This window comes from Triticum urartu, chromosome 7 (assembly GCF_003073215.2).
Source record: "Triticum urartu cultivar G1812 chromosome 7, Tu2.1, whole genome shotgun sequence".
Taxonomy (NCBI): Eukaryota; Viridiplantae; Streptophyta; class Magnoliopsida; order Poales; family Poaceae; genus Triticum; species Triticum urartu.
In genome coordinates, this window is record NC_053028.1 from 712,388,008 (window position 1) to 712,407,469 (window position 19,462).

At 48.0% G+C, this 19,462-nt stretch overlaps 1 protein-coding gene across 1 annotated transcript; it reads left to right on the forward strand.

Moving 5' to 3' along the window:
- Positions 1 to 18,460: 18,460 nt before the first annotated feature.
- On the forward strand, positions 18,461 to 19,448 carry LOC125519595. The gene is made up of 5 exons (XM_048684344.1): positions 18,461 to 18,466; positions 18,550 to 18,723; positions 18,805 to 19,155; positions 19,243 to 19,324; positions 19,426 to 19,448. The coding sequence occupies exons 1-5, from the start codon at positions 18,461 to 18,463 to the stop codon at positions 19,446 to 19,448; spliced, it is 636 nt and encodes a 211-aa protein (XP_048540301.1).
- The last annotated feature ends 14 nt before the right edge of the window (positions 19,449 to 19,462 follow it).

The window sequence follows — 19,462 nt, forward strand, 5'->3', positions numbered from 1 at the left end:
CCTGGTCGGGTGCAACATCACGGCCGCCATCCTGGAGGCGCTGGCGGTGTACCTGCACGTCAGCCTCGACGTGGCCGCCGTCACCGCCGCCGCTGCGGCCGACGAGAAGGATAGTCTGGACGAGGAGGAGGCGCCGGCCGGGGTCAACATCCCCGCCATCGTGCTGGTCGTTGTGGACCTGCTCGTGCACGCGTTGCTCTACTCGGCGACAGCGGCAGCCTACACGGCGGCGGCCGCGTACGCCGCGCAGATCGGCACCTGCGTGCGGTTCGCCGGGCAGGTGGAGCGGGCCAAGATCCTGTCGCTCGCTGCCTCCATCGCCGTCACCGTCGCTGCCGTCGCCAAGGACGTGCCGCTGCCATTCAACGTCCCGCCCGTTCTAGGTTGAATTAAATAATCGTGATGCGTGCATGCGAGTGTAGGTACGTACGTTTGCAGGTACTTTGGTCGCGTGGTTGCCATTAGGAGTACTAGGAATCTACTACAATATGATTTGGTGGTATGTACAACTTCTTTATTTTTTAGATGAAAGCTACAAGTACTATGATTTGTACAACTCTTGATTATGTTGCAATCTCCGAGTATCAGGAATTCAGGATGTGTACATTTTACTTTCTGTGAGCCATCTCGTGGGTAGGAGTCCTCTTCCAATTTTACAACAACTGGTATCTTAGCTATGTTGTCCCTGAAGATGGGAGAGTATACATGTTTGGCTTTTTTCTTTGAAAATAGCGTAAGTACCCCATGGCATGTGGATGGACACGCCATGATAGTATACAGCTCTACATAGCTGCTCTCTCGTCGTTTATTCTGTCTTAGAAACCTATGCTTGCCTCATTAATTCCGAAACGTATTAGGTTGCTTTCTCTTGGTATTTATTTTCACATAAACCCTTATGTTTATGTGATATAAAATTGTATGATCAGGTTGATATTCCATGGTGCTTATCTATGTTATTTTGTAATCAAAAGATTACATACTAATGATGTAGCTATTGGGCAAAGACTATCCAAGTGAAACCGACAGAGTAGAAGTATATCATTGACGTTTAATGGATGAATTATGGCACATACTTGGTCTAATGATGGCATATATTACTAATTAATTTCGGGAATAGCGCGAACTAGCCTGTGGTTGGATTGTTAAAGGGACAGTGGTATCCCAGCCCACAAGGGTTCAAGTATGGTGCTCGCATTATTCCTGGATTATTTCAGGATTTCCGGCGATGAGCTTTCCGTGGGAGGAGACGTTCCCCTCGACGACGAGGCGCCTACGGTGACTTCTTAAATCTCAAGATGATATGCCGGCTCCTTCCCTTGAAGGTGCTCATAGGGGCAGTGGCGACTCCAGTAGGGGGGCTTCAACAGGCTCTAGCCTACCCTCCAAAAATATAATTTCTTTTACTACTACACTTCATCCAACCCAGCAACCCAATCTCTCGGTCTCAGGCTCTCAGCAAACAACACCAATAGTACACAAGCAAGTAGCGGAAAACACATCGAGTAGGTACACATGAGAGCGACATGACACACACTCATCTAGCGATGCCCGATGGCTGGCCAGTCAAGCATAGAGCCGGCAATACCAAATTTTGTCTGTTTAAATGGGCAATACCAAATATAAAGTTCAATTTGATTTTCAAAATATTCAGAACAATTACAGTAAATACGAAGTACATGTTTTCAGTAGCAATCTGATTTTTTTTAGCTTATTTGAAGAAAGGTATTCAGAGATAGTGCCTGTATTTTGCTAAACAAATTCAAAAATTGGTTGAAAATTTGATATTAAAAAAAACATCCAGCAAATACTACATGTTTCCAATAGTAATCTAGGAAAGTTGAGCTTGTTTGAAAAAAGGGGAATGAGAGATAACGACTATTTGGCTAGACAGATTTAAATTTCCGTTCAAAATTTGACACTTTCAAAAAATAAATGCCAATAAAAAATCCATATTTTCAGTAGTATTCTGGAAAAATCTTAGCTTATTCAACAAAGGATTAGGAGATGATGTTTTTTCTCTTTAAAATGGCATTTAGATTTCTCGCCGTTAACTTTGAGCCCACCCTTCATTTTCTTCCTGGATTCGCCACTGCATAGGGGTAGGGTGTGCATGTGTGCGTTTATAGGAATGAGTGTATGCGCGTATGTATGAACGCTTGCGTTTCTACCGTGTTAAAAAAATATTCGGGAATAGTAGCTGGATGCCGTTCCCCGGGGGCAATCCCAACAAACCCTCCATCTCACGTTGGTTTCTCGTTGCACGAATCATGACACAGGGCGAAGACACATTAGATTCCCAAACCCTTTTCGATGTGCTAAAAAAGCTAGCGAACCATGTACATTTCAAAAATCCCACCACCCATAAGATTGGTTACGAATGTGAGCCTCCATCGTAGTAAAATCTCAGCCCCCCCCCCCCTCTCTCTCTCTTTTTTATCTATCTGGCAAAACAATGTTTTTTCTCACTTAGGTACACGGCAATTTTACATAGAATTTTTAATAAGAACATAACATTTTATTAATAAGTAACATGGTACTTTTGTATTAAGAGATGTCATTTTTATTTTTAAGAGATGGCATTTTTTAAGAGATGGCTTTTTATAATAAGAGATGTCAAGATATGGCATTTTTTATTTAAGAGATGGCATTTGTTGTGTGATGCAAAAATGCCATCTCTTCAAAAGATGACATTTTTAATTAAGAGATGCCTTTTTTATTAGGAGATGACATTGTTTTACTTAAGAGATGGCATTTTTTATTATTAAGAGATGGCATTTTTTATTATTAATAGATGACATTTTTTGTGTGATGCTTTTTTAATGTTTGATAGGATGGCATTTTCCATGTAGAGGATGACGGTTTTATAAGATCTCTCATCTTTTTTGTAAAAAGTTTTAGCGTGGTGATTTAAATATTTTTAACTGGGCCTTTTAGAGCATCTCCAATAGATGGTCCAAATTTTGACGGTCCAAAGCCGGACATGTAAAATATGGACCGCCAAATGGTGCGTTTTGGAGCTTCAAAAAATGCTCAACTCTAACAGATGGTCCAAATAGGAGATTAAAAGAGCTTCTCCAATAGATGGTCCAAAACAAGAAGTAAAAAACAGCCGCGCGAACACCTTGTGCGCGCGGTGGAAAAGGATGGCCGCCGGTTGGATTGGCTCCTGCGAACGGCTGCGGACGGCGGCGGTGATGAGAGCTAGCTCGGGGGACAACGAAGAGGAGTTTGGCGGCCGACGGGGAGAAAGTGCGGGCTAGGTGCGGCGGTCGTGCAGCCGGCAACAGGGCCATGGAGAGGCCCGCAGCCGACGGGGAGGAGGCTGGCGGCGGCCTAAGGACCCGACGGAGGCCTACAGGGCCAGCCAGACCGCCGGAGGTGCCGAATCCCATCACGGCTGCCTCCCGATTCGGTGGCGCCCGAGCGGCTGTGAGACGGCTTCCTGCAAGGGAGGCGACGGGGGCGAGAAAGGTGGCGGCGACAGAGGCGGGGATTTGGGCGGTGGCGGAGGCGATTTCCAGCCAGCTGGTGTTCGGGGGGGCGGATGGGCACGACTGTGAAATGAAATGAAGGATGATTGGGCGTTGGCGGGCGGCCGCCGAATTTGGAGCAGTTGTATCTCCCGATGCAAATTTGCACCATGAGGTGTTGTATTTTACATCGACAAGAGGCCGCGGTTAATTTTATTTTTTTTACATATGGACCGTCTGTTGAAGCAGCGTTTTTTGTCTCAGATGATTCAAAAGTTAGATATTTTTACACTTGTACAGTCTAAGATGCTCTTTTTTTTTCGGGTGCGTCTAAGATGCTCTTAGATCTCTAGGTCTCTCTAGCACGTCCCATGGCGAACGACCATAAACGTTCACTGGGGCGGAGGGTGGCTATCTGAGTGAACGTAACCATCCGCTGCGATCTCCCTCCTGGCGACCGTGCGGACCATTAATTTTTATTTGTGACGCCATATCACATTGATACATACACCATCCAACTGTACTTTAGGGCGACGTCTATAAATCTGGTGGCTCTCATCCTTCCTTTTACATGCACATTAATACTGTCCTCCGAATTAAGAGAAGCTTGGTCTCATATGAGTAATGCTGTCCACGTACAACAAACCACACACGCCATTGGAAATGGCCAATTCTTTTAATTGTATAACTCGAATTTGCACCGTAATAGAATCTGGTTTGAAATGTCGTATATACGGCTATTTCGGTTGCATATATATGTATACCACTAGCTTATGAAACATTATTTTCTGGAGATCATAACATGTTTACATGGAAAAAAATTTAATAGCACTATCATGATGCCCTAAAACAGTTCCGGTCATGGCCAAGAAAATAAAAGGCAAACAACAGGATGCAATAAATTGCATTTCCTGCAATTCCGATCGTGCTTAATAACCAATCGTTCAACATTTAAAATACGTGCGAACTGAGTATTGCTTAGATGGTTAGGTTCCTTGTGGAGAAACTAGCCCACCAGGATTTAAGTCCCAGACTTGGCACTAGTGGCCGCATTTCCGGCAAAATTCATTCAATGAGAGAAGCTATTCCCGTCGACTAAGATGCTCCTATGGTGACTTTGTCAATCTCAAGATTAGATGTCGGCTCAGTATGGATAGGGCGTGCATGTGTGCGTTCATAAGGGTGAGTGTATGTACGTGTATGTGGGCCTCTATGATTGCATTGTGTTAGGGGAGTTAAAATGCGTGAATGATCGCACAAAAGGACCTTAATTAATTTTCACATCAGATCACATTAATTAATACGTAGCTTGTCCAACCAGACTTGAGGACGGCGTCCTAAACGGTCCCGATCTTGCGCAACAAGAAAAGCTGAAGCAAAGGTGTGGCATAAACTGGTCATATTCTAAATTGGTGGTTGTGTTATAGTTTGATGGAAATGAAAATGGGAGCTTGAGGTCCTTTAGCTCAAAAAAAAACCGTCATTCAACAGTTAGGAAGAGTATAATGATCCTGTAAAAAAGAAGAGAATAATAAGGGGCATATAGAGATGACGTTGCAGTTTTCCCTATGTGAACAGAAAAACAAGAGAAAATAATGAAATGCCAAACTATAAAAAGATAGAATGTGTAGAAAAAAAATTAATTGGCAACCTCATAGTCAGCCCATTAGATGAGGTATAACCAACGATAGTTCTAAATGACATTGCAATAGCCAGTGTCGGGCTATATTATTGTACGTGCTTGTAATTCGTATTCCAGTAACTAAAGTAGTATAATACTCATATCACGTATAATTAATTACTCAAAATAATTAGTTTTCAATCTTGACATCAGATCACATTAATACAGAGATGGCCCAACCACACTTTGTGGAGGTCCCTATATATTGGAGGTGTTGAGGAGTGTGCTGGCAGACTTTGGACAGAATTAGTATAGCTAACTTGCATACAGATCGATGGTGCATGCAAACAATATCCGCATTAGTGAGTTAATTATATTTTTGATACAAGAACTTGCATATGATGTACAGATTCATACATAAACTTGAAAAGTGACACAAATCGACTATACAACCTGTGATTCGGGTACATTCAAGTACAAGCCATATAAGGTTATGATCCAAGTGGGGAGGACATTTGACCCCTCCCCCCACCCCCGCCCCGCGCCTCGCGCGTGTGCCATGCCCTTTTATATGTTCAATATTGCACTCACATGTGACGCATATCGTACCGTTGGTGAGCTCGCTGCTAATCAACTGCATGCATAATTTATTTTAGACGATTGTATAGCTGATGGCCAGAGCACGTCAGAATATGCAGAATCGCCGTTGTCAAATTGGCCAGAGAGACTCGGATCTAGAGCCTCTACGATATTATTGTGCGTCCTGCAATATAGCGTCTACACGCAACCCTCCTCGATCATACCGGCAATACAGCGCCCAGGATGAATGTATTTGTCCAAACTTCCGTTAGGCATAAGTTCATAAACCAAGAGCGGGCCATACATATCGACGGTGGTGCCACCAACGTGCATATGTACATGCAGTGCTAATTAATACTTCCGTGAATATGACAACGCATTCATGCAAATTACGCAATCTATGTGCATAGCTATGAGCGTGTACTCGTTCATTGAATTATATGTACATATGAGCTTCACAAGGTTGCGGTTACGTAGGCAACTGGTCAGTAGAAGCCCAAGTAGGCCTTGCTTGGGATGATCATGGAGAAGTACATGGACAATAACGCGAGCATGTCGTGTTGTTTTTCATGCCCGATATGTTAGCTCCTTATTTCTCTCCTCAGATAAATGGGGATCTACCCCCAAACCCATGTTCCTCCTCTTCCTAACGGATATATGAATCTCTAAAAGTCCGGTTAGCAGGTCAGCTACTAAGCGCTAGCTATGTCCAGGACCTTCTCTAGCCACGCCTCAAACGATTAGCCTTGAAGGAATTTCTGAACTATTTTGGCTGAGATATTTCCAGGTCACATGTAATGTTACTCTAAAGCTTCCAGGGTATTACAAAAAGGCACCAAATAGAAAAGCATATGCAATTCCGAATGAACTGCAGCTCTCGACGGTGATGCCCTCGATTGTGGCGCCACTACCGAGTGTGGCATAGCCCCCAGGTGTATTGCAGCCCTCAAAGGCAGACCAATCGGAAACCGAATAATAGATTTGAGGAACTAATAAATTTTATTTCATCAAATAGGACTAGGGTGTTGGTGAGGAGAAACTCCGGAGTGACGCTCGAAGAAGACAAAAAAACGAACTCACTAAGGACTGAAATATGCAATTTAATCACAAACGTGTCTTAGTTTTTCACGCCCCACACGTTGTTGATGTGGTCTAAGTTGTTGAAGCGATGACAACACCATGTGGAGTCCTCGTCGGATTTGACCATGGAGAATGCAAAGTCAGTGATGGCGAAGTCAATGTTGGTCGTGTCCTAGTCAGAGTCAGTTGATTGTGTTTGAAGTCGACGTAGCGGTGAGGTCGGCATAGCAAGGTTTCGATGCGCTAGGGTCGGTGCGGCCAGCCCGGGTCTGTGGAGTGACGATGCCGACAAATGAAGCGACGAGGCCGTACGCCAGAGTGATCATGTGATCTGTTACACAAAATAGTACAAGCCAAAGTAATAATTTCTCAAAATAATTTAATATGCGCTGCAATGGAGGCAGCACCCATAGGATACGAGGAGTATGTTGGTTCGGTACTTGAAGTAATCTGGCTGAGGATTGAAACCAATTGTAATACGACTAAGTGAAGGATCCGACTGGACTTGAACAAAGTACTAACAGATGTAGCATGGTTTCAGATTTAGTTCCGACCGAACCACAGCCCTAGGACCGATCTAGTCCCTCTGAGAAAAAAAGGGGGGTCAGTTGAAAAAATTTAAACATAGATAAAAGACTAAATCATTAACTTTTCCTATGACCGATGTAGATCAACCCTATGATGGGCGCCAACTGTCGTGATTATAAATTAGACAGTAAAAGGGGTGTATGGACGGAGCTTGATCTATCGAGATGCAAATCGATGACATAAGATTGTATAGAGGTTCAGCCCCTTGTGGTGGAGGTAAAAACTCTAGTCCTGTCTTTCTGGGAGTTTTTTCTCTTTTTTTTTGCAAAAAAGGTTTTTCATTCATCAACCATGGTCGTTACAGTCCCAGATTACATAAGGCCCGAATCTCCTCCGGAGCATGACGAAGCCAAATGGCGGTCCGAATAGCTCGTCCCATCTGGGCAAGCTGGTGGCTAACCTGATTTAACTCCCTTCTAACATGTGAAATCACATGGGTACACCACAGACCCAGCATGCGTTTAGTTTCCTCTACCATTGATGCTACTGGAGATCTGTTGGTTGTAGCATCAGCGATCATTGCCGGTGCTGTACTGCAGTCTGTTTCCAATATAAAAGGAACAGAACTCCATTCCAGAGCAAGGGACACACCCTCCATGCAAGCTGCAAACTCGGTCTCCAGTGCGCTCGAACACTTCGACAGGAAACGACATGATGCAAAGACCACAGTGCCGCGGTGGTCGCAAAGGATCATACCTGCACCACCTGTCCCATCCGCGGCAACGAAGGCACCGTCGACATTCAGCTTGCACCAGCCGTCAGGTGGTCTGGTCAATTTCTCCAATGGCCGAGGCTCAGCTGTCATCATTGAACGATCCATCTTTTGGCTGAGCATGAAGTGGGTGCCGTTTGAGTACAGACTACAATGGTTGTGAACCCTCGACCTAGAACCTTGGGCAGGCTTATGTAGAGTCCGCCATGCACCTGGGTCCATTGGCTGGTCATAAGTGCTACTAAATGGTATATTGAATATCAGCTGGTAAGGCAGGTCATAGTGGGGAGTAACTTCGACTAGTAACATGCATATGCTACTAGTCTGTTACTATCTCTATAGTGCATAGTATCATAGATTAATATCATAGGTAGTTTTATTTATTTCCATGCATGACACATAGTAGTACTTACATGCATGTAGTTATAATGACACTCAACCACTTTCTTCCCATTCATTCGTTGGATGCTTGTGGTGTATTAATGATCCTGGTTAACGAAAAGCAAAGTTGACTTGCAAAGGAGTCATTAAATTTTACCTTGGTATCTGTGATATGAGTTTGTGGCCTTGTATAAGGGAATGGAGGGAGTACTACTTAGGTTACCCCCACTATGGCCAGCCTAATGTTTGCCATTTATTGCGTAGTCAACTATCATGTGTAACTCCTCTCTAAGACTACCCACAATGGGAGTAACATAGGTAAAATGGATGATGTGGCAAGCAATAAATGAAGAAAGAGAGGCATATGGTAGCATAGCTAGTTACTACTACTATGAGTAACATCACACATATCAAAACAAAATGAGTCTATAGCCTAATAAATGAAGTGTTGCATGCTACCACACATATGTTACTTCCCACTATAGAGGTAGTAACATAGAGTAGTAACATGGGCATGTTACTACTCTATGTTATTACCCATTGTGGCTAGTCTAAAAACAAGTACAATAGGATGACGTAGGCGGGCTGTAAGCCTTTCAAGATTATACTTTAGATGAGTTGGAGGAGAGAGAGGACGAGAGAGAAGGGAAGTGGGCTACTGATTAACAGCCGGCTGCGGCACATGCTCCTAGGCATGTTTTGAGAGAAACAGACGGGCCATGCATTAAAAAAGTAGTATATATATATATATGCAACTATTGTACTTGTCGACTATAAGGTCGGTCATAAATGATGTGGCAAGATCATATAGCCAGCAGCTAGCAGCTGGCTATATACTATTAAATATGCTCTAAATGCTTCTGGTTGTTCGACTATAGTATCATCCCAACTTTTAAAGCTCCGGGCTCATGGGAAAACGGACTGGTGTCTACTCTGACTGGGTGGCGTGTTTGTCTGGTCCTTTGCATTCATGGTCCTGGGCCTGCATGGACCTCTTAGTTGGGCCTTATGTTGTCACGGGCCTATCCGATGGGGGATTCCCTCGTCACTGCTGGAGCACGGTAATCACTGTGATTGGCGAATATCCATCGCGTCAGCTATTTTAGGAATCAGGGAGATGACACCAAAGCAATCGTCCGTCCAAACCTCCTCTGTTAAGAATGGCAGAGTTAGCTCACCATTCTCACTGGCGGAAACATTGGCTGCTACAGGCCAACAATCCTCCGCCAACGAAACCCTATTCTTAAGTCTTGTTTCGGTGCGGTTCAACAGCCAACAATTATTAGAAGAAAAAACAGCGCTGGTCGGCGAAGCTTAATCCCTCCTCTCGCGCGCACGCAAGGATTAGGGAAACCTGGTTTCCATTGGGAGTCTAGAAAAAGTAGGACTATAGCTTTTTTTTTAGAGACAGGACTTATATTTTTCTGCGATCTAGGATTAGGACTATAGCTAGGAGTATATCCTAGTCCGAGTAGTACTAGTATAGTCTAGTTCATCTTTTACGTACACGTCAAGGCCGTTAATGCAAGACCGCAAAAATCTATAGAAAGAGAATAACCAAGGTCGATCATTGTTCTGGTGTGGATCGTTGTTGGCTAGATCGATTCGATCAAGGTCGGGATAGAAACGTCCAGAAGAATCGACCACGCAGGGCACGGCAGGTGCCCATATCTCGTCATGGGTCTCTGCCTCGGCAAGTCGACATCGAATGGCACTTCTTCTACTTCTCCTCTCTGGATGGACGAGCCGTATGACCTCGGCGACGGCACTTCTTCTACTTCTCCGCCCTGGAAGGACCTGCCGCATGAGCTCGCCGGCGTGGTCCTCTCACGTCTCGCGTCCCACGATGATCGCCTCAGCTTTTGCGCCGTTTGCCTGGACTGGCGCCTGGCCGCAAAGCACCAGCGTCTGCTGCTGCCGCCAGCCGTGCCGTGCATCAACCTTGGCAAAGGCGAGTACCAGAGCCTTATCGATGGCAAGGTGCGCCGGTTCCCCGTCCCCAGCGATTGCCGCGCCGACGCTTCATTCGGCAGCTTGCTCCTATTTCAGCATGGGCCATCCTCGAGCTGCTTCCTCCAAGACCCATTCTCTGGAACCACGCCGGCCATAGAGCTACCCTGCTACTACAACTGGATGCCCCTTCGTGCTAATGGCATCGTCGGCACCTTCAAGCCCCACCACGGGCGTGGCGTGCCACACAACAACATTCAAAAGATTGTCCTCTTGTCACCTAAACTCGTCATCGCTGTGTTCCAAGACTGTCCGTTCCCCAACTATTCCAACTTTGGAGGTTTCTGCCCGGGCACGGCACTTCCGTTTTTGTGGTCAGAAGCAGCCGACACATTCGCTATTCAGCACCATGGCGGGACCTTTTGTTACGAGGACGTAGCCTTCCATCATGGAAAGATCTTTGCTGTCTGTGGGATGGGGAATCTGTTCACCCATGAGTTTGTCGGAGATTCATTGTCCAAAAGTCGTGTCGAGCATGTCATTAAGGAACAACCCAATGCGGGCTACATGGACATGAAATGCTACCTAGTCACATCAGCCGACAACACAAAGCTACTGATGGTGCGTTGGAGCATTCTTGAAGTGATGAACGAATTCAAGCTTGATCACCACACAATGGATCTGCGTGTATTCGAGGCAGACTTGGATAAGGGCCGGTGGTCTGAGATGAAAGACTTGGGCGACCAGGTCCTCTTTGTTGGACAGACTGGCTCGAGTGCGTTCGCGGTAACAGGTTCCTCTGCACAGTATCACCAGATTTTTCAAGGAGGGAACCTTGTGTTTCTTTCGGGAAATGATTCACTACCGGAACAGGGCTCTAAGCCGACAGCCAAATGTATGCCGACGGCCACCGTCGGCCTAATCCGAGCTATGCCGACAGCTAGATCCTGGCCGTCGGCGTACAACGACCGTCCGGCTATCCCCGCCTACGCCGACAGCAGCCGTCGGCACAGGACAGCCGTCGGCTTATCCCGGACTACGCCTACAGCTGCCGTCGGCATATATAAGCCGTCGGCATAGATGCGGGCCCGCCGACAACCCTCATCACGGCCGGCTAACGACGTCAAATCTATACCGACGGCCGTGACGGGTGGCCGTCGGCATAGATTCGGGTGACACGTCACCGATCCAGAGCGCACCGACCAGGACCTATGCCGACGGCAGCCGTCGGCATAGCCGACACGTCATCGATCCGTGGCGCTGTCCATCTGCCCTGGCCGCAGCTATGCATAGTTTTTTCTTTTTTTCTTTTTTTCCATATAGTATTATTGTTATTATTATTAAGCATACAGTATGTGTTAATAACCATACATATAGATTGTGTTAGTAAGCATACATATAGTATGTGTTAATAAGCATATAGTGTGTTAATAAGCATATAGTATGTGTTAATAAGCATACATATAGTTTTTTTGTTTTTTTTCACTGTTTTCTTTATTATTATTATTTAACGAACTTACATACAGTATGTGTTAATAAGCATACATACATTATTTTTCGGTTCTGTACAGAGCGGTGTGACCCCCCTCACGAACGGTGCCGCCGCCAGCCGACAACTAGAATGGGGAACAGCCGCATCGGGTCTATTCGAAGGGGACTTTGCTCCAAGTGTTCATATATATCGGATGACCTACCACAACCGGATGGTGTTATGCCATGTCCGAAGAGGCGACACGCATCTCCGGGGTGTGGCCCCATCACGGACGGCGCCGCCGCCGGCACCTGGATGGGGGGGGGGGGAACGGACGCGTCGGGTCTACATGGAGTGGATGTATCTGTGGGTTTGGCCCGGATGTTGCTCCCGGGTGTCCCTATGGGCGGACCTGACACAACCGGGTGGAGAGGTCCACTGGTCAAAGCCCGTCCGTGCAAAGTCAAAGGGCTAGATCCCGTGGTCAAACGCTACAGGGTTAGCCGGGACGGGGGCCCTGGGGGGGGGAGGGGGTAGCAATGCCACCGGAGTGTCGTACCGGGCCCTCATACATGCGGGGTGGTGTTGTGGCATGTCCGAAGAGGCGGCACGCGTCTCCGGGGTGTGGCCCCCGTCACGGACGGCGCCGACGCCGGCACCTGGAGGGGGAAACGGACGCGTCGGGTCTACACGGAGAGGATCTTGCTGTGGGTCTGGCCCGTATGTTGCTCCCCGGTGTCCCTCTGGGCCGACCTGACACAGCCGGGTGGAGAGGTCTACTGGTCAAAGCCCGTCCGTGGGAAGTCAAAGGGCTAGATCTCGTGGTCAACCGCTCCAGGGTTAGGCGGGACGGGGGCCCTGGGGGGTAGCAATGCCACCGGAGCGCCGTACCGCGCCTCATACATGTGGGGTGGTGTTGTGGCATGTCCGAAGAGGCGGCACGCGTCTCCGGTGCGTGGCCCCCCTCATGGACGGCGCAGCCGCCGGCACCTGGAGGGGGGAAACTACCGCGTCGGGTCTACACGGAGTGGATGTAGCTGTGGGTTTGGCCCGGATGTTGCTCCCGGGTGTCCCTCTGGGCCAACTCGACACAACCGGGTGGAGAGGTCCACTGGTCAAAGCCCGTCCGTGCAAAGTTAAAGGGCTAGATCCCGTGGTCAAATGCTACAGGGTTAGCCGGGACGGGGGCCCTGAGGGGGTAGCAATGCCACCGGAGCGTCGTACCGGGCCCTCATACATGCGGGGTGGTGTTGTGGCATGTCCGAAGAGGCGGAACGCGTCTCCGGGGTGTGGCCCCCGTCACGGACGGCGCCGACGCCGGCACCTGGAAGAGGAAACGGACGCGTCGGGTCTACACGGAGAGGATCTTGCTGTGGGTCTGGCCCGTATGTTGCTCCCCGGTGTCCCTCTGGGCCGACCTGACACAACCGGGTGGAGAGGTCTACTGGTCAAAGCCCGTCCGTGGGAAGTCAAAGGGCTAGATCTCGTGGTCAACCGCTCCAGGGTTAGGCGGGACGGGGGCCTTGGGGGTAGCAATGCCACCGGAGCGTCGTACCGCGCCTCATACATGTGGGGTGGTGTTGTGGCATGTCCGAAGAGGCGGCACGCGTCTCCGGTGCGTGGCCCCCCTCATGGACGGCGCAGCCGCCGGCACCTGGAGGGGGGAAACTACCGCGTCGGGTCTACATGGAGTGGATGTAGCTGTGGGTTTGGCCCGGATGTTGCTCCCCGGTGTCCCTCTGGGCCAACTCGACACAACCGGGTGGAGAGGTCCACTGGTCAAAGCCCGTCCGTGCAAAGTCAAAGGGCTAGATCCCGTGGTCAAACGCTACAGGGTTAGCCGGGACGGGGGCCCTGAGGGGGTAGCAATGCCACCGGAGCGTCGTACCGGGCCCTCATACATGCGGGATGGTATTGTGGCATGTCCGAAGAGGCGACACGCATCTCCGGGGTGTGCCCCCCGACACGGACAGCGCCGCCGCCGGCACCTAGAGGGGGGAAACGGACGCGTCGGGTCTACACGGAGTGGATGTAGCTGTGGGTTTGGCCCGGATGTTGCTCCCGGGTGTCCCTCTGTCGATGACCCCTCCCCCTTCACTCACCTGACGAACTAAGCTACCCCCGCCCCCACCCCCACCCTCACCGTCGACGACCCCCTCCCCCTTCAATCACCTGACGAACTAAGCTCCAGATCGAGCACGCGATCGAGGGCGGCCATGGCGCTCCCATACCCGCGACCAGGCCACGGCCTTGGCGGACGAAGCTGCTCGAATTCGGCACCTCCCCTCCCCTCCCCTCTGTGTGGTTCCGGGAGAGGAGAGGGCTGAGCGGTTTAAAAAAAATAAAAAATCTATATGAAATAATAATACATAAAAAAGGAAAATTATAACTATAAAAAAATTTAGAAATCTATATAAAATAAAAAAACTAAAAGAAAACATTAAAAAATTTATATAAAATAAAAAAGGAAAATAAATAAAAAAATAAAAAAAGTATGCCTACGGCTAAGCCGTCGGCATAGGTGCCACGTGGCCTCCTCATGTATGCCGACGGCTTAGCCGTCGGCATAGGCTGCCTTATCCACCCGCGGGGCGAACCCCCTCCACTCATTCTCTCCTTCCCCCCGAGCTGCATCGCCGCCGCAACCCCGACCTGCGCCGCCGCCGACGCATTCTGCGCCCCGCCCACTCCACCCCGGCTGCCCCCTCGCCGCTGCCGCACTCCACCCCGCCCACTCTACCGCGCCCCCTCGTTGCACACCCCACCCCTGCCGCCGCCCTCCCCCGCCTCCACACCCGCGTCGCCGCTCCCGCATCCACACCCGCCGTCGCCCCGCACTTCTCCCGACCCCGCCGCTGCCCCGGCCTCCCACCGACCGCGCGCCGGCTGCGGCTCCTGCCGGCCGTGCGCCCGGTGCTCCCGTCCCCGGCCGGCCCTTCCCTCCACCGCCGCCCCCCGCTCGCCCGCTGCACCGGCCGCCCCTGCCTCACCGTCCGCGGCCGCCCCTGCCTCACCGTCCCCGGCCGCCCCGGTGAGCTTTTTTTTCCTCATTTTTTGCAATTTTTACTACTTGTTATATATGTGATAGATGCATGTTCTATGGATGAATGGATGGATTGATGTATATTGGTTAGTTATAGCTTTGGTCAAGTTGGTGATGTTGTCAAATAGCTATGTGAGATGCGCTATAAAAATTTTGAAGAACAAAATTGGTATATCTGAGATGTTGTCAAATAGCTATAGTTTCATTTTGTGATGTTGTCAAAATAGGTATATCTGAGATGTTGTCAAAATTGGTATATGTGAGATGATGTTGTCAAATAGCTATATCCGATGAGTAGTTATTTTATCATGATGATCTTGCTAAAAAAATTGAAGAACAAAATTTGACACTTGATGAAAATTAGGATTATAAGTATCATGATGATCTAAAAATTTCTTGATGAAAGTTTGGCTACAATATTGCATGCATGACTTTCCCGGTTATGCCTTGTTCTGCGGATGGTGTACAAGTGGAAAGATGCCTTGCCCAGTGTGCATGCAGGCCTTGATTTTCATTTGGCTGAAGAAGGGTGGCAAGTATGTTGCATTTGACCTGCATCGACAGTTCCTCCCTCCAGACCATCCTGATAGGGAAGACAAGAAGAACTTCACAAAAGGCAAAATTGTCCATGAAGTAAACGAGATTCCAACGTTTTCTGGTGCGGATGTGCTTGCTCAGCTGAAAGCTCTTAAGCCTGCCGGTGAGGGGAAAGGCAAAGGCAAAGGCAAAGGCAAAGGCAAAGGCAAAGCCACAGGCGAAGACGAGGGCGAGGGCAAAGGAAAAAGTAAAGGGAAATTTTTTGAAGGATATGGTGAGACGCACAACTGGACTCACATTACCCCCTTCACGCAGCTTCCCTATTTTAAGGACCTCAAACTTCCATACAACATAGACGTGATGCACACCGAAAAGAATGTTGCAGAGTCCCTTTTTCACACGATCCTCAACATTCCTGATAAGACAAAGGATAATGTTAATGCTAGAGTTGATCAACAGAATATTTGCGATAGACCACGTCTACACATGCAGCCTCCCACAGGCAGTCGAAAATCTTGGTTCAAGCCAGATGCTGACTTCGTACTTAAAAAGGATCATAAGATGGAGACACTCAAGTGGCTGAAACACGTTGTGAAGTTCACTGATGGTTATGCGTCGAATATAAGTAAGGGGGTCAATCTTTCAACGGGCAGAGTGACCGGGCTCAAGAGTCATGACTATCATGTATGGATTGAGCGGATTATGCCGGTGATGGTTCGGGGCTATGTTCCCGAGCGTGTCTGGCGTGTGCTTGCGGAGTTAAGCCATTTCTTCCGCACGCTTTGTGCTAAAGAAGTATGTCCTGAGAAGATAAAAGAAATGCATAAGAAGGCGCCGGAGTTGATATGCAAGCTAGAGAAGATCTTCCCGCCAGGCTTCTTTACTCCGATGACACATCTCCTTTTGCATCTCCCGAACGAGGTATTGTTGGGGGGCCCTGTGCAGAATCGTTGGCAGTACGGCCCTGAGAGACAGAACAAGCATCTGAGACAGAAATGTGGAAACAAAGCTAAGATTGAAGCTTCCATAGCTGAGGCAGTTATCCTAGAGGAGGTGGCAGACCTCAGGACAACCTACTATCCGGACCATGTTCCCACGTTGCACAATAAGGTGTCTCGATACAATACAGAAGAACCCAAGTATAAACCCAAGTTGCCTCTATTCATCGGGCGAGGTAGTAGGGCTGGATGCTCGAAATCTTATCTCATGCCACGAGATGAGTGGGAGGATGTCATGTTCTATATCTTGCACAACATCAAGGAAGTTGAGGATGAGTGGATGAGGTAATACCTTTGCACCATTCTTTTAGTCAATTCGTTATGTTCACTTTGCCTAGTTCTTATACCGCTTTTCTTATTGTAGTCGATTCGTTGAAGAAGAATGGACGGGAATGCTGCCTCCTTCTGAAGCGGAGGCACTTGCTCTTCTCCGAAAGGGTGCTGATGGAAGGAAAAATTTCGTTGCGTGGTTCATCGAGAAAGTAATTTTTCACACTTTCAATTAAACTCATGCACCCTATAATTTCAATTAAACTCATGCACCCTATAATTTCAATTAAACTTGTAGGGAAATGATCCGACCGAATCAATGGATGAAGAATTGAGATGGGTTTCCATGGGTTTTGATCCTATCGTCATGACATGCGAAAAGTATGATGTGAATGGGTATCGCTTCCATACAGAGGAGCACCAGAACAGCCGGCCTGATCCCAAAACCATAAATACCGGATTCTTCACTGAAGGGGATAATGAAGTAGATTACTATGGAAGGGTAGGAAAAATATACGAGCTTACATTCAAACGTGGCCGCGAACACCTAAGTCTCACTGTGTTCAAATGCCGATGGTTCGACCCCAAAAAGGGTCTGAGACATACGCCTTCTATTGGTTTAGTTGAAGTTAAACCATCAACCGTCTATGCCGAAGCTGATCTCTTTATCGCCGCTACCCAGGCCACACAAGTATATTATCTGCCTTACCCATGCCAGAAAGAGTACCTAAAGGGTTGGGAAGTTGTGTTCAAGGTGTCGCCGCATGGTAAGCTACCGGACCCGAACGATGATGATTACTACAACATAAACCCCATGACATACGAGGGAATGTTCTATCAAGAGGAACATGATGACGTGGTCCGAAACAACGAGGATGATGACTTGGGTTATGTTGACCTGGACCCAAACGACGACGATGCACAGATTGATGGTGAGGCAGTTGTGAATCAAAGAGACATAATTATGCTTAAAAAGTTAAATGAAGACGCTGACGATGAGGAAGAGCCTCCACCTCCGTCAGACAACGAAGAAGATATGCGTGATAGTGATGATGAGACCGGTCCACAAATAGATTACAATAGTGATGATTCATATGGGTTCTAGAAAATGTAAGTTCTTTTAATGATCATTACAATAGTATGCTTAATGTGCTCTTCTGGTATTAATGTTTTTCTTGTATGCTTGTTTAATTGATATCCTTACTAATTGTTTATTCTCTTCTCAATGTAGGTTTAATAATCATTTGATTCTTTTGCAGAAACTGGATCCTTCACGGAAAGGGTCGTAAACCGAACGGCCTTATCACTGTCCTGTTGAAGGAGTTTTGGCCTGGCCTATTCTACCCGCGGCCAGATAGGGACCCGCAGCAGCGGGTTTTGGCCACGAGCTGGGCCCACTACGAGGCTTGCAGCAACGCGGAGTACGGGACGACCGCTAAGGCCGTGATCACCAAATTTTGGGTAAGTTCTCTTCTAAATCACTTGTCTTCAGTTTCGTTCATAGTTTATCATTGAATCACTCAACTCATGCCTTGTTTGCTTCTGGTTTTTGCATGATTGCAGCAACTCTATAGAGTTCTTGACGAGCACAAGGCCAGAGCCGACGTGGTCTTGCTTGCGGCTGCGAAGAAGAAAGCTCGTCGGTTGCAGTACGAGGTGCGCTGGGTTGCCGTCTCGCAGTACTACCACTACTACCTGCACCAAAAGATGCCCAAAACTCAAGCGCAGAAGCTACGACTTACCTTGAGAAGGAGCAGTTCATGATGGTAACTATTACTAACTTTTCATTGTTTCAAGCAGTCAACTATATGTTTCGTGCTCACATGTCATGCTTCCAAAATTTGCATAGGTTGTTCCTCGTTGGTGCTATGGAAGTCATGACGGATGGGCGAGTTTGGTGGATAGGTGGCTCGGCGCCGATGCAGAGTTTGCTGCCAAGAGCATCAAGGCCCGGGCTAACCGTGGAGACGACGGGACACACGGCCAAGGAAACAGGAACCACTGGGGCTTCAAGGCCATGAAGGTATATCTATGTGCATGATGCATTTTTTTTCTTCTTTACGTCATGTTCTTATGTATGGCTGACTTCTATTTGACGTTGTAGGAGGACAAGTTGAAGAGGCCGCTCTCAGACATGGAGTCGTGGAAGCTGGCCCGCGAGCGGAGTCATCGCAAGGAGGGCGAGAGCCAGTACTACGGCAAGACCGAGGAGCACCTGGGGTCTTACATTCATCACTATCAGGAGTTGCATCCGGATGTTCCTGTTGCTGAGGTCGCCCAGTCTCAGATCGACGACACGGCGGTGGTGGCCATCCAGGGGAAGAAGAATGGCCGGTATCCGTGTTTCGATGGCTTGATCACTCCTTCGATCTCGTACACACGGCTTCAGGCTAGCAACCCGAGCCAGTTAGAGAGTACGGGGCGTTCACAGACTCCCTTAGCCCGCCAACATGCTGTAAGTACTTCCTCTTTATCTTTTTCTATATTGTATTCTCAGTTTATTTTCAGCATTGCTCACTTAGAAACAACCTAAATTATGTAGGCATATAAGGAGTTTGTCGAGCATAGGAATCTCGAGGTGCGGGAGTACTTGAAACGAGTGAAGGCAAACGATGATTACAACCGTCAGATGATGACGGTTAGTTTTGCCCTCTTAAAACCAACCTAAATTTTTGCACTTTCATTCCTTCTGATCTTCTAGTTTGCTTGTTTAACTAACATTCAGGCTATGTTGGCGTCTTGGACTAACCGCACGGATCCAA